This window comes from Pleurodeles waltl, chromosome 11 (assembly GCF_031143425.1).
Source record: "Pleurodeles waltl isolate 20211129_DDA chromosome 11, aPleWal1.hap1.20221129, whole genome shotgun sequence".
Lineage (NCBI taxonomy): Eukaryota > Metazoa > Chordata > Amphibia > Caudata > Salamandridae > Pleurodeles > Pleurodeles waltl.
In genome coordinates, this window is record NC_090450.1 from 739,334,751 (window position 1) to 739,349,014 (window position 14,264).

General features: G+C 44.6%; 1 protein-coding gene across 4 annotated transcripts in view; it reads right to left on the reverse strand.

Moving 5' to 3' along the window:
- The window catches only part of OSBP2 (oxysterol binding protein 2), a 1,025,274-nt gene that overhangs the window by 97,149 nt on the left and 913,861 nt on the right, over positions 1-14,264 (reverse strand). For all 4 annotated transcript variants that reach the window (XM_069214447.1, XM_069214445.1, XM_069214446.1 and 1 more), the window contains one exon: positions 1,862-1,982. In XM_069214447.1, the coding sequence (XP_069070548.1) occupies positions 1,862-1,982 (121 nt within the window). The remainder of the gene's footprint in view (positions 1-1,861; positions 1,983-14,264) is intronic.

Genomic DNA, 14,264 nt, shown 5'->3' on the forward strand with positions numbered 1-14,264 from the left:
TCTATTAAGGCGGATGGTTAAGTGGGTGCAGTCTTCCGGGCATAAGACCTTCAGGTAGATTTGAGTGTCATTGGTGTACAGGTGGAAGAGGACTCCTGAATTCCTGAGGATTGTACACAGGGGTTCGAGGCAGAGGTTGTAAAGGGTTGGGGAGAGAAATAAACCTTGCAGGACCTCTTGTTGCAGGCTGATTAGATCGGAGATGTAATTTTCAAATTTTAACAATTTGGGAGCTGTTGATTAGGTACGAGATAAACCATTTAAGGATGACACCACCAATACCCATTCCGTGCTTCAGGGTGTCTAACAGCAACTGGTGATTTCCAGTGTGAAACACCGTAGGGAGGTCGAGGAACACAAGTAGACAGGAATTACCTGTGTCTAGGATGCGGAGGGAGTCAAGGAGATAGTTGCCCTGGATGTGGGATGACAGCTGAGAGGCTACACAACTTCCAATCACCTTGCCTAGGAGAGGCAGGGTGGATACTGGGTGGAACTTTTTGGAGTCATAGGAATTTTCACAGCTTTTTACAAGGCTTCGTATTTGTACTCTTCAAGTGGAGAGTATGCCCGTTTGGGTCTAAGGAAACAATTAAGACTAGGGATTGTGATTGGAGAGAAGCTATCAAACTGTGCTGGATGATGTAGATCACATTTGTGACAGGTAATCAAGTTGCTGAAATCAGAGAAGGCCTGTGTAAGGATGTTTGTTTTCTTTGAGAGGCAAGATATAGAGGACAGGAGTGCAGAGAACAGGGACCAGTGGTGTACAGGGGAAGGCTGAGATTTATGATGTTCTTTTGTGGTAGTTTTGGGATGGGCACATGGGTCCAAAGACACAAATGCGTGTGAGATGAAGGGGCAGAAGTGGGGAGTTAAGGTGGGAAGTTTTCATAAAATCATTGCTCCTGTTGGATGAGATGGTGAAAGGTGAACGGGTTAATGGCCTGCAGGATTGACTCTGAGCAAATTATGAGAGGTTTGGAAAGAAACTTGAGGGAAGGAGAGTGCTTTTTTTTAATGATGGGTGGGAGGGTATGTGGACTCAGGGTGAAGGTACTGGGTATGGGGATAGGTGTCTGGGTTCTGCTGAAGTGTTTGGCGAGTGGATGATTGTAGCTGAGGGACTAGGAGGGTAAATGAGGGTAAGAGGAATAGTGGGAGATTTTGGAGTTGGACGGAGGTGTATGGTGTGGAGTATAAGATAAGAGGACTAAATTGTTGAATGTTTGGGAAAGATAGGGAGGTGGAGTAGGGTGAGAAGGTGAGTGACCAGAAGAGTTAGCGACAGATTAGGGTATATTGAGTGGGGAAAAGTCAGAGGAGTGAAGTGATGAAAGTTGGGAGAAGAAGAGGAAGTGAAAGTAGGGGGAGAGGGTGAGCGATCTGAAGGGTTGGCACGCAAATTGACTGGGAGGGGTTTGAGAGCAAATACGATACTGTCAATGAAAGCAAGGATTGTATTCTTTGCTTGGAACATGATTTTCCCACTGTTGAAGATGGAAATTATGAGGTTACCATGTAGGCCAAGGAGGGAGGTAATTTTCATTTTTCGTGCAAAAGGGATGTTTGAAAGGGAGAAGGCACAAAACATTTTTTTGTAAAGAAAGGTACCATGAGTCCGTACTGTGTGTGAATAGGATAAGGTGTGTTTAAAGGCTCCTTTCTGCATACAGTAGACACTCCTCCAAATACATTCTTTCAACAAAAGTTTAGGAACAAATGGTATCAAATCCCTAATCTTAGTCAATGCCTCAATCCGTATTGCAGGTATGTGGACAAAACAGCTGAAAGGTAATTGTTAACTCTTTTCTAAAGCTGAGTCAGCAGGACAAATGTACAAAAGTGCCCACTTTCTTACCCAGTGGCATGATGGAAAGGTATTTTCCCCTGAACTTGCTTGCTATGGTAATTTCCTGCCACAAGTTCCATCCACGCTTAGAATACACATGATGGGCAGCTGCAGGGGGATGATGGCTCACCTGTGAACAAAACACAAAAAACACATTGCTTGACACAGGGTCATCTTGTCTATGTATGTTTCTTTAGCATCTTTTTCATAATTATGGAGCAGACATCTCATGACACTGGACATGTACATACTTACAGTGGTTCTAAACGTATTACCCTCCTATTAGGCAACATTTACAGGTAAAATGCACAGACCAGGAGAAAGACCAATTTCTAACACACAATACCGGGAATAAAGCAATGACTTTAATCTCTAAACTATCAGACTGACAATCCAAAATCCAAGAAATTCCAATGGAAGGCTTGAAGGAATGGTATACTGGTGTTCGCTAGTAGGTAGTTATAGTTAGGAACTAGTTTACCATGGAAAAAACATTATTTGTTTTGCCAATACCTTTGGTGCCGTTTAGCGAATCTTCATGAAATCTTCAAAATGAATACGCTGCTCACTTCAGCTGCTGTCTTGAAAGTGTTGGGGGTGATTCATCAACCGGGGACCAAGGAAAAATAGGTTTTCCCAATGCAATTTCCCATATAGATTTTAGACAAGATTACTGCCTGAATGAAGTAATTACACCAAATTTAGCAGAAAGCTAGCTCATGGTCCAGAAAGCGTGCTTTTTGTGATTTGGTGTAAATCCATTCAGGAGTTTTTAAAATATTAAAAAAAAAAAAAATGTATATCTGGGGACACGGCTCCTCTGTGGATCCACCCGTGGCAGGTCCACGCAGGAAACCCAGGTCCTGACTGGCTGGGTGCAACCTGTGAGAGAGGGTGTGGCTTCCATTTTATTTATCAGCAAATGATCCTTGTGGCTGAAAAGTAGCCCGGAATTTACATGAAGGAGTCAGTATTGAGTTTCCCTGACCCCATGTTCGTCTTACTGAGGTGCCAAAAGTAGGTAGGATGGGCAGGAAGTTGCCCAAAAAGTTATTTCCCCATGTGTGAGATATGCAGATCCGCAGTGGGGCTCATTGTGCCCCCCCTTGTAAATTTGCGGCAGATCCCACTGTGAATGAAAAAAATATATAAACACACACACTTACTCACAGACCCACATGGACACTTGCACACCCACTTACAGACCTATGCAGACACTCACACCCCCCCACTCACAGACCTCCATATACACTCATACACCCAATCATGACTGAGACAGACACACACACAGACTCACAGACCTCCATATACACTTTCACACACACTGACAGACCCAGACACACACACCCCCATTCAAAGACCCACACAGATGCTCACACCCCACTCACAAACCCCATATACATTCATACACCCACTTACAGACCCCCAAATACACTCACACACCCGCTCACAGACTCAGACAGACACTCATGCACCCACTCACCGAGTGACACAGACACTCGCACACCCACTCACAAACCCCCATATACAGTCATATACCCACTCACAGACCCACATAAACATGCACCCACTAACAGACCCACACATATTCAGACCTACAGACACTCATACACCCACTCACAGACCCACACAGACTCTCGCCCACCCCTCACAGACCCCCATACACTCATAATTCCACTCACAGACTCACACACCTACTCACAGATCCACACAGATGCTCACGCACCCACTGATAGGCCCCATATACACTCACACACCCACTCACAAAGCCAAACAGCCAGTTACAAAGCCACTCACTGACGCCCATATACACTCACATACCCACTCACAGACTCAGACACTCACACACCTGCTCACAGACCAACACACTTGCACACCACCACTCACAGACCCCCACATACACTCACTCACAGACCCACACTGACACTCATACACCAACTCACAGACACATACAGAGTCCCATATACACTCATATACCCACTCACGGACCCAGACGCTCACACACCCACTGACATACTCAGACACACCCACTCACAGACCCACAAAGACGCTCACACATGCACTCACACACCCACTCACAGACTCCCAATATACACTCACACACACACTAACAGCCTTAGACAGACACACACTCACAGACCAACACAGATGATCACACACCCACTCACAGACCCACATATGGTTGCACTCCTGCTCAGATACCCCCAAATACACTCACTCACAGATCCAGACACTCGCACACCCACTCACAGACCCATGCAGACAGTTTCACAGCCATTCACAGACCACTTATACACCCAATCACAGACCTCACACACCCACTCACAGACTGATGCAGACACTTTCACACGCACTCACAGTCCCTCATCTACAGGCATACACCTACTCTCAGACAGATATACACACACACCAACTCACAGACTCATGCAGGCAGTTACACAGCCACTCACAGACCCCATTTGTACTAATACACTCAATCACAGACTCAGACACTCACACACCCACTCACAGACTGATACAGACATTCACACACCCACTCACAGACCCACATAGATGCTAACACATCCACTCACAAACCAACACAGATACTCACGGTCCCACGCAGACACTCGCACACCCACTCAAAGACCCCCATATTCACTCACACACCTACGCACAGACACACCCATTCAGACACTCTCACACCCACTCACAGATGCACACAGACACTCACAGACTCCCATATCCACTAATGCGCCCACTCATAGACCCACAGAGACAATGTCACACCACCTCACAGACCCCTATATACACTGACACACCCACTCACAGACCCAGACAGATATTGACACACTCACAAACCCAGAGAGATGCTCACAAACCCACTCACAGACTTATGCAGACACTCACCCACCTACTCATAGACCCCCCATATACACTCAGACACCCACTCACAGACCCAGATATTGACACACCGACTCACAGACCCACAAAGATGCTCACACACCCACTTGCAGACCCACACAGACACTCGCACACCATCACAAAGACACCCCTATGTACTGATACACCGACTCACAGGCCCACTAAGACACTCACCCACTCACTCACAGGCACACACATTCACTTGCACACCCACTATTACAGTGATGAAACCACTCAGGTATCCAATATGACTTCCTGTAGTGTTGCTGGTGTGTATATGATAAGTGCCTTTGGCTTGTGAATCTGTGATGGATCTGCGGATTCACATGAGATTAAAACAAATGGAATTTAAAAAAAATGTGTTTAGTGAAAGGATTGGCTCTGAAAAGAGCCATTGTGTTTATGATGTGTAGGTGATAATTACACATGAAATAGGATGCAGTCTTTCACTTTCTGGAGGAACATCCTGTTTCCTTTCTCTGTCAAATGAACTCCATCATTTCTATTTATGCCATCCATATCAAAGCATAATTTATTGTGGTATATAGAGCCCATGTTGTGGTCTCTGAGAAATGCAGAAGCAGTTTTATTAAATTGTTTCCTAGATTTGTCTATCTGTGGAAAGAATTCACTTGCCCACTTTCACTTCTGCCTTTGGCAAATGTTGGAAAATACCAAGGCAGTGTGTGAGGAAAATACCATTAATTTACCAAAGGTATCTTTCATTAGGATTTCCAGTCCTACTCCAATAACTGTGCCCAGGTCATTGCCACGCAGTGCACAATCATGAGGTCTGGATTTTGGCAAGCCATAATGTTTTCAACCAACCAAAGGGAGTAATTGATGTCACTTTAACCCTCTCTAGCCAATCCAAGTAAAATCCACATTAGGTAAATCTGGATCCCTGTCAATGCCACTCTTTCTAGTACTCTTGCTGCCCCAAAACATAAAGCTATGATCCAGAATCAACACTCTGAGCATTTTGGAAGGAAGCTGAAGTAGCACACAGGAGAAAGCTGCAGCTGAATGCGACAGATATCAAATGAAAGACAGTTAAAATGAAGCCTTGCCCCTAACATTTAAAAGATCAAATTTGACTGGATGGTGTATATATGCTTTTGCTTAAAATTAGGTATTGATAGTAAGATAAAAGTAAGTATATATGTGATTGGCTGTGGAGAAATAACAAAAAAGTAATGGTATTTGGTATATGGTTATAATTCCAAACACTCCACCACACCTGCTATAGTTGGTTTAGAAGTTAGTTATGCTGCTCTCCGAAAGTGTTCTTCTGGCCTACCGCTAGCAAAGAATATTTCAAAATTGGTAATTATGGTAAGAGAGCTACAGGAGCATTTGGGGAAGGAAACAAAAAAGGCTAGACTGTTGCTGTGAAGGAAAAGTGATAATAGAAGAAATGGTGACTTTGGAGCCTTTGATGCAAATTAATTTATGAACATCAAATGGAATATAAATGAGAATGATTATCAGCAGATTATAAAAAAACGACTTTCGAGTTCTGTGTGGATTCACGGATCTGCCACAAATTAACATGGGGGGGGTCGTGCTGAGAACAGTGGCTGATCTGTGGATCTGTCCAAAATCCCCTACCAAACTGAGCTTCTTTAGAGGGGTGTTAGAAAGGGTTAAGAACATGGACCATTTAGAAGTAGTATAACATAACTCAAATATGAAAGGAAGGTTGTGATCTGTTTTCTGGCTGAGGAGCCTTGAAAGCAAAGTTGAAAAGGTTGTCATTAATGGTTCCCTTGTATGAGAGTGGTACACAATTCCTGTGCTTACTATTTCATATTTTTAGTGAGAAGAGGTTCCAAATGATACTGACAAACAAAGTTACAGACCAACAAGCGCTTTTAACAGGTATGTGAATTAGGATCTACATTAAAAAAGAAAATTAGTTAGAAAAGGCATGTGTGTATGTAAGGTGGATGAAAGAGTGTATGATGTTCCCAATAGTTAAAGGGAATATAAACACAGGATACACGAGGAAAATAAGGAAACGTACAGTGATAACTAAATGAGGAAGAAGCATTTGTAAAGAGTACATTTCTTTTATCAATGCAGTACAAATGAATGTTCTGAAAGTAGATTCAGAATACTGATTATAGTAAAAAGACAAACATTTTTTTTTTTTAACCCAGTTAGAAACACATGCAGGTACTTATACTCCAAGTTTCACTTCACTTTTGCAGAAGTAACTAAAAGCAGCATACTTGGATAGGTAGAGAATAAGGATACACTGTAGTAAAATAGTTTTTACACCCTCATACAGACATCGTGTAGTTCAATTATAGAGACAGAGGCATTTCTGAATCCAGAAATCATTCTGTTGCAGACACTCACACATCCAACCAAACAATAATACAGCTACTTACAGACTCAGACATACACTGAGACACACACTACCAAATCCAGTCAAACACTAATGAAGTCACTTGCATACCCAGCCAAACAGTGATGTAGCACTGGAACACCCAGGCACACAGTGATACAGCCACCGACACACCCAGCCAAACACTAATAAAGCTAGTAACACACCCAGGGAGAGGCTAATGCAGATGCTCACAACCATGCACAAGCTGATGTAGACACTGACACAGTTAGCCAAACAGTGTTACAACCACTTGACACAAAGACACACTCTGATGCAGCCACTGATCCACCCAGTGACATACCGACAGAGGCACTGACCCACACAAGCACATACTGATGTAGAGATTAACACACCCAGCTACACACTGATGCAGCTTCTGACACACCCATGCAAACATTAATGCAGCTCCTGAGACACTCAGGCACACACCAATGCAGGCACTGACACATGCAGCCACTCGCTGATATAGGTATTCATATCCAGGCAAATACTAATACAAGTGCTTACACATTCAGGTAGACTCTGAGACACACACAGTTACACACCTAGCAAAACTTTAATGCAGTGTATCAGACACCTGTGCATGCACCAATGCATACACTGACATACCTAGCAAAACATTAATACAGCTACTGACAGTCAGCTACACACCGATGCAGACACTGACATATCCAGACATACACCAATATACTTACTAACACACACATGCACACACTGATGCAGACACTGACACACTCGGTGAAACAGTAATACAGCCACTGACACATAAGCATACTCTGATGCATGCTCTGGCACACTGAGGCAAGCACTAATATAGCTAAACACTTAGACACTCTTCGATGCAAACACTTAGACACTCAGCGAAACACTAATGCAGCCACTGCCACACTCATGCAAACACTCATACACCCGGCAAAAACTCTGAACAGACACTGACACTCTCATTTATACATGTGAACCAAAAGATATAGGGTGGCTGATACATAGTAATATAACTATTTATGTTGCTAATCAATTAAACTATACAATCTAATAATTTGTAATGTAAACCTAAATGTAGTTTGTTTTTTGCTTTTTAGACATCTCTCTGCATATACAAATAAAGGGTAAGAATGCCAAAAAGGCAGAAAGAAACAGATGAAAGAATACTATGTCCTTGCAAGTCAGAATGAAAAGGGAAATAATGCGGTAAATGTGGTTAAAGAGAAAAGCTGCTGGTAAGAAAACTAAAATGTTTAATAAAATAGTATGTGGAAAAAATGCAGTTTGCAAAAAAATGAAAATAAAAAGCGTAGTTTTAAATCAACTAAGAAAGCAAAAAGAGTAAGTGACATTAACACTAATAAATGTTATCAGAAAACATACTTTAACAAGACAACAGAAAGTTACGGACATTCGAGCAAGAATGTTCTGTAGTAGGGTGATTCAGAATTTTATGACAAACTATGAGGCAGTATAAAAGGAGAAGGGAAGCAGCAAAATAAAAAAACAACATATTGAAACTGTAGTTGATAAAGCATTTGAACCTGAAGAGGAAACTATTAATTTTGATACTGAACAGGGTGAGAACACTGGATGAACGAGTTACTTACCTTCGGTAGCGACTTTTCTGGTGGATACATTAGCTACCTGTGGATTCCTCACCTGATGAATACTCCCATGGCGCCAGCATTTGACGGAAATCTTCTTACTAGTCTCTGCACGTCGACGAGGACGTCACTCTAGCCCACGCGACGCCGTCTGACGTCATACAGGCAATAAGAAGTCCTCGCCGACGTGCCGATGACAGTACCAACATTTTTTACGTGCATGAGAATAATAACCCAATGCAATGAAAGAGCAAAGCAACATCTCTTAATATTGTAAATCACACAACATTGCAATAAAATAGCTGTAGATTTAATATAACCTTTTTTTTTTTTTTTTTAAACAAATAAATATATTTATACATACGAATCATGTATATACCCAATATATATATAGATTTATATATAAATATACACATATATACAAATATCATACATGCAAAATGTATTGCAACTTTGAAGACCAAAAGGAGCACACTCAAGGATTGCTTGGAGAGACCAAAAAGGCAACGGGGAGGCGGGTGGGACCGTGAGGAATCCACAGGTAGCTAATGTATCCACCAGAAAAGTCGCTACCGAAGGTAAGTAACTCGTTCTTCTGATGGATACAACTACCTGTGGATTCCTCACCTGATGAATAGAGTCCCAAAGCAGTACCACGCCCGGCGGTGGGTGCCTAAATGGTCAAACCAAGAAATCCTGCAGCACTGACCGTGCAAAATGACCGTCCCTTCTGACCTCAGAGTCCAAACAGTAATGTTTCACAAAAGTGTGAAGGGACGACCAAGTTGCGGCCTTGCAGATGTCAACCACAGGAACACCCCTGGCCAAGGCCGAAGAGGCCGACTTAGCTCTGGTGGAGTGAGCTCTAATGCCCTCAGGCGGATCCTTCTTTGCCAAAGAGTAACAGATTTTAATGCAAAGAACAACCCACCTGGAGAGTGTTCTCTTGTGGACTGCCTTTCCTCTCCTCTTGCCCACGTATCCGACAAACAGCTGATCCTCCAGCCTGATACCCTTCATTCTGTCGATATAGAAGCTCAACGCCCTTTTTGGGTCCAGGCGATGTAGTCTTTCTTCCTCCTTTGAAGGATGAGGCGGAGGATAAAACGTGGACAAAGTGATTGTCTGAGCCAAATGGAAGGGTGAAACAACCTTCGGAAGGAAAGCAGCCTTGGTCCTCAACACCACCTTATCCCCATAAAACGTTATATAAGGGGGTTTAACCGATAAGGCCTGCAACTCACTCACTCTCCTTGCAGATGTTATAGCTACCAGGAATACTGTTTTAATAACCAAATACCTTAAGGGGCAAGAATGCATAGGCTCAAAAGGGGACCCCATAAGGAAAGTCAGGACCAAGGACAAATCCCATTGAGGCATAACGAATGGTTTTGGAGGATATTGATTCAGAAGACCTTTCAAGAATCTGAGAACAATAGGGGATTTAAATAACGATGGTTGGTCTGGAAGACAAATGAAGGCTGACAAGGCCGACAAATAACCCTTAATGGTAGCTACTGCACAACCTTTCTGCGCTAGAGACAGTGCAAAAGACAAAACATGTGACAGATGAGCATGTAAGGGATCAATCTGTCTCTCTCCACACAACAAATTTAGACCACCTATTAGCGTAGATAGATTTAGTGGAGTGTCGCCTGGCCGCTAAGATAACATCCACTACATCAGGCGGGAGAGAGAAGGAACTCAGGTTGCCCCGTTCAATCTCCAAGCATGTAGGTGCAGACTCTGGAGGTTGGGGTGTAAAACCTGCCCCTGCGACTGCGAGAGGAGGTCTGCCCTGAGAGGGAGACGGAGCGGAGGGCACAGTGAGAGTTGGAGAAGGTCGGAGTACCATACCCTCCTTGGCCAATCCGGAGCTATTAAGATGACTTGGGCCCGGTCTTGGCGAATTTTCCTCAACACTCGAGGAATCAAGGGTATGGGGGGAAACGCGTAAAGCAACTGGTCGCACCAGGTTATCTGAAACGCGTCCCCCAACGCTCCCTGCATCGGATACTGGAGGCTGCAGAATAACGGGCAATGCGCGTTCTCCCGAGTGGCAAACAGATCTATCCGAGGAAACCCCCACATCTGGAAGATTAAACAGACTTGATCTGGATGGAGACGCCACTCGTGGTCTGCCGAGAATTGGCGACTGAGACTGTCCGCACGTACATTCAAGACCCCGGCCAGATGATTTGCCACCAAGCAAATCTGATGGTCCTTTGCCCAGGACCATAGCCGAAGAGCTTCTCTGCAGAGAAGGTACGACCCTACTCCTCCCTGTTTGTTTATGTACCACATCGTGGTAGTATTGTCCGTCAGGACCTGTACCGACTGACCACGAAGGGATGGGAGGAAGGCCTTGAGAGCCAAACGTACAGCCCGTAACTCCAACAGATTGATATGAAACACCTGTTCCTCTGGAGACCAAAGCCCTTTGATCTCCAGATCCCCCAGATGAGCTCCCCATCCTAGGGTGGAGGCATCCGTTATTACCGTGGCCACTGGTGGCGACTGCGCGAACGGCTTCCCCTGTGAAAGATTGTTGCCCGCAATCCACCACTTCAATTCCACAGCAGCATCTCTGGAGATCTTGACAGTACCTTCTAAATCTCCCTTGTGTTGAGACCACTGCCTTCGGAGGCACCACTGAAGAGCCCTCATGTGCCAGCGAGCATGCGTGACCAACAGAATGCAGGAGGCGAACAGACCGAGCAGACGAAGGACCTTGAGGACTGGAACTACCGCTCCATTTCGAAACATTGGAACCAATTCCTGAATATCTTGAATCCGCTGAGGCGGAGGAAAGGCTCGACTCAATGTTGTATCCAGTACTGCCCCTATGAACAGGAGGCGCTGAGAGGGCTCCAGGTGAGATTTGGGCACGTTCACCGAAAAGCCCAGGTCGAACAACAACTGGGTTGTTGACTGCAGATGATGCGACACAAGCTCCGGGGACTTGGCTTTGATCAACCAGTCGTCCAAGTAAGGGAATACTGCTATCCCCTTCCTTCTGAGCTCCGCCGCAACCACTGACATCACCTTTGTGAAGACTCGAGGTGCTGAAGTAAGACCAAACGGGAGGACCGCAAACTGATAGTGCTGCGACCCTACCACAAACCGGAGATACTTCCTGTGCGACTTGAGTATCGGGATATGAAAGTAAGCATCCTGCAAGTCGACAGACACCATCCAATCTTCCTTGTTCAACGCCAAAAGCACCTGTGCTAGGGTCAGCATCTTGAACTTTTCCTGTTTGAGGAACCAATTCAAGATCCTCAGATCCAGGATTGGTCTCAACTGACCATCCTTTTTGGGAATCAGGAAGTATCTTGAGTAACAACCTCGACCCTTTTCCTGCTCTGGGACCAACTCTACCGCGCCCTTTGAAAGGAGGACTTGAACCTCCTGTTCTAGCAACAGGAGGTGTTCTTCTGAACAATAAGATGGGCGGGGCGGGATGAGGGGCGGGAACTCCCGAAAGGGAAGGGCGTAGCCTTTTCCCACAATGCCGAGAACCCAAGTGTCCGTTGTGATAGACTTCCACTTGTGGAGAAAACGCTGTAATCTTCCCCCTACAGGAGAGGAGTGAGTGGGAAACGGTGGAAGCCTAAGGCTGCTTCCCCTGCTGCACCCCTCCAGAGGACGAGGAAGAGGCAGAGTGCTGTTGAGAGGCTCCTCTGGTACGGACCCCACCCCTCCCCCTCCCTCTAAATGACCTATAGGGGAGGGAAGAGGCGGGTTGCTGGAACCTCCCCCGAAAGGAAGAGGAATAAGAGCCACGCCCAAATCCCCGAAACCTCCTGAAAATTCTAGAAGAGGCAGAGGAAGAAGGAGCTTGCAGTCCTAACTATTTGGCTGTGGCTCTGCTCTCCTTAAATCGTTCCAAGGCTGAATCTGCCTTGGCTCCAAACAGTCCTCCGACGCCGAGCCGAAGGTGACCTCGAATGAGACTCCTTGCTGGAGTGACGTCGTGAGTCTCTACGGCGCCGGGAGTCTCGATGACGCCGGTGAGACCTTGGCGAAGAAGACTTCTTATGATGTTTCTCCTTCTTCTTTGACTTTGCCATGAATAACTTGGCCTCGCGCTCTTTGAGGGCCTTCGGATTCATGTGTTGACATGAATCGCAAGTCGAGACGTCGTGGTCGGAGCTCAAACACCATAGACAGTCGGAGTGAGGATCTGTAACTGACATCTTGCCCCCACACTCTCGACAGGGCTTGAAACCCGACTTCCTCTGAGACATTGTTACCGCAGAGAAGACTACGCAGCAGACAATACACTGTAACCACGAAGGTAACAGTAACTCCCTCGAAGATAACCGTTTCGAATGCACGGAAAAAAAGGGAACTGTCATCGGCACGTCGGCGAGGACTTCTTATTGCCTGTATGACGTCAGACGGCGTCGCGTGGGCTAGAGTGACGTCCTCGTCGACGTGCAGAGACTAGTAAGAAGATTTCCGTCAAATGCTGGCGCCATGGGAGTATTCATCAGGTGAGGAATCCACAGGTAGTTGTATCCATCAGAAAAAACAGTGTTGTCTATGAAGAGAAGGAGCCACAAAATGTCTTGTAAATAGAAATAATTTGTGTACATTTTTGGAGGAGAACGGAAGCGTACCTCTATTACTGAGCCCTTTTCTGATGAAGAAAGCTACTTCCAAGACAGCACATTAGTGCATGCAGTTGAAACAACTGGTCCATGCTATGATGTAAGGATGGTATTCCTATTGCAAAAGAGGAGATGGTCCTAGGAATGTAGAGGAAGTGATAGCTGAAGAGGTACAAGGAGCATGTAGAAGGTCCCTGCATACAAATGGAACAGTAGTAGTATTTGTAGTGTTCAGTATTAATCGGTTGACATAATAATACATTTTCTACGTCAATTTCCAGACAGAAGTGTCAAGTGGAAAATTGCAATTTTGCAAGGATTGAATCCATGCAGAGTGAGGAAGTATTTATAGGGACATGCACCTGAGTCTTTATAGGAGAACATGTGTAGAAGCACCTTTCATTACTTCAGAATGTTAGCTGTTCATCACATTAAAATGCTAAATTTAGTTATGAGCCTTTACTTTGCGAAAACTCCTGCCTTATGTTTAGGAGAGATAAATAAAGCTCTATTGCATGGTACCCTACCAGAGGTAGAAAAAGTTTGTGATGATGTTCAGTTTTGTTTCTTTGTTCCTGAAGAGAAGTCTAGGGTAAGTAAGGCGTTTGTATGTGTAACTGTAAAGGAACAGGACACAGGTAGTAGTACTGAAAATTTTACACAAGAGATTGCAAAGTTTAATACAGTTTCTTCAGAGAAACCATAGTGTGTTTGTATTTGTTGATGACGCGCTTACTACAAAAGCCAAACTCGCGATGTTGTTGTACTCTCAAAAACGGAACAGGAGAAAAGAGATAAATGGCAAGAATTTGGTGTTTATTTATTTGTGGAGGAACACTTTAATTTGCCAACACAGCAAATTATATATAGGTATTGCTATGATAAGTTAGAGGACAACAAATTGTCAG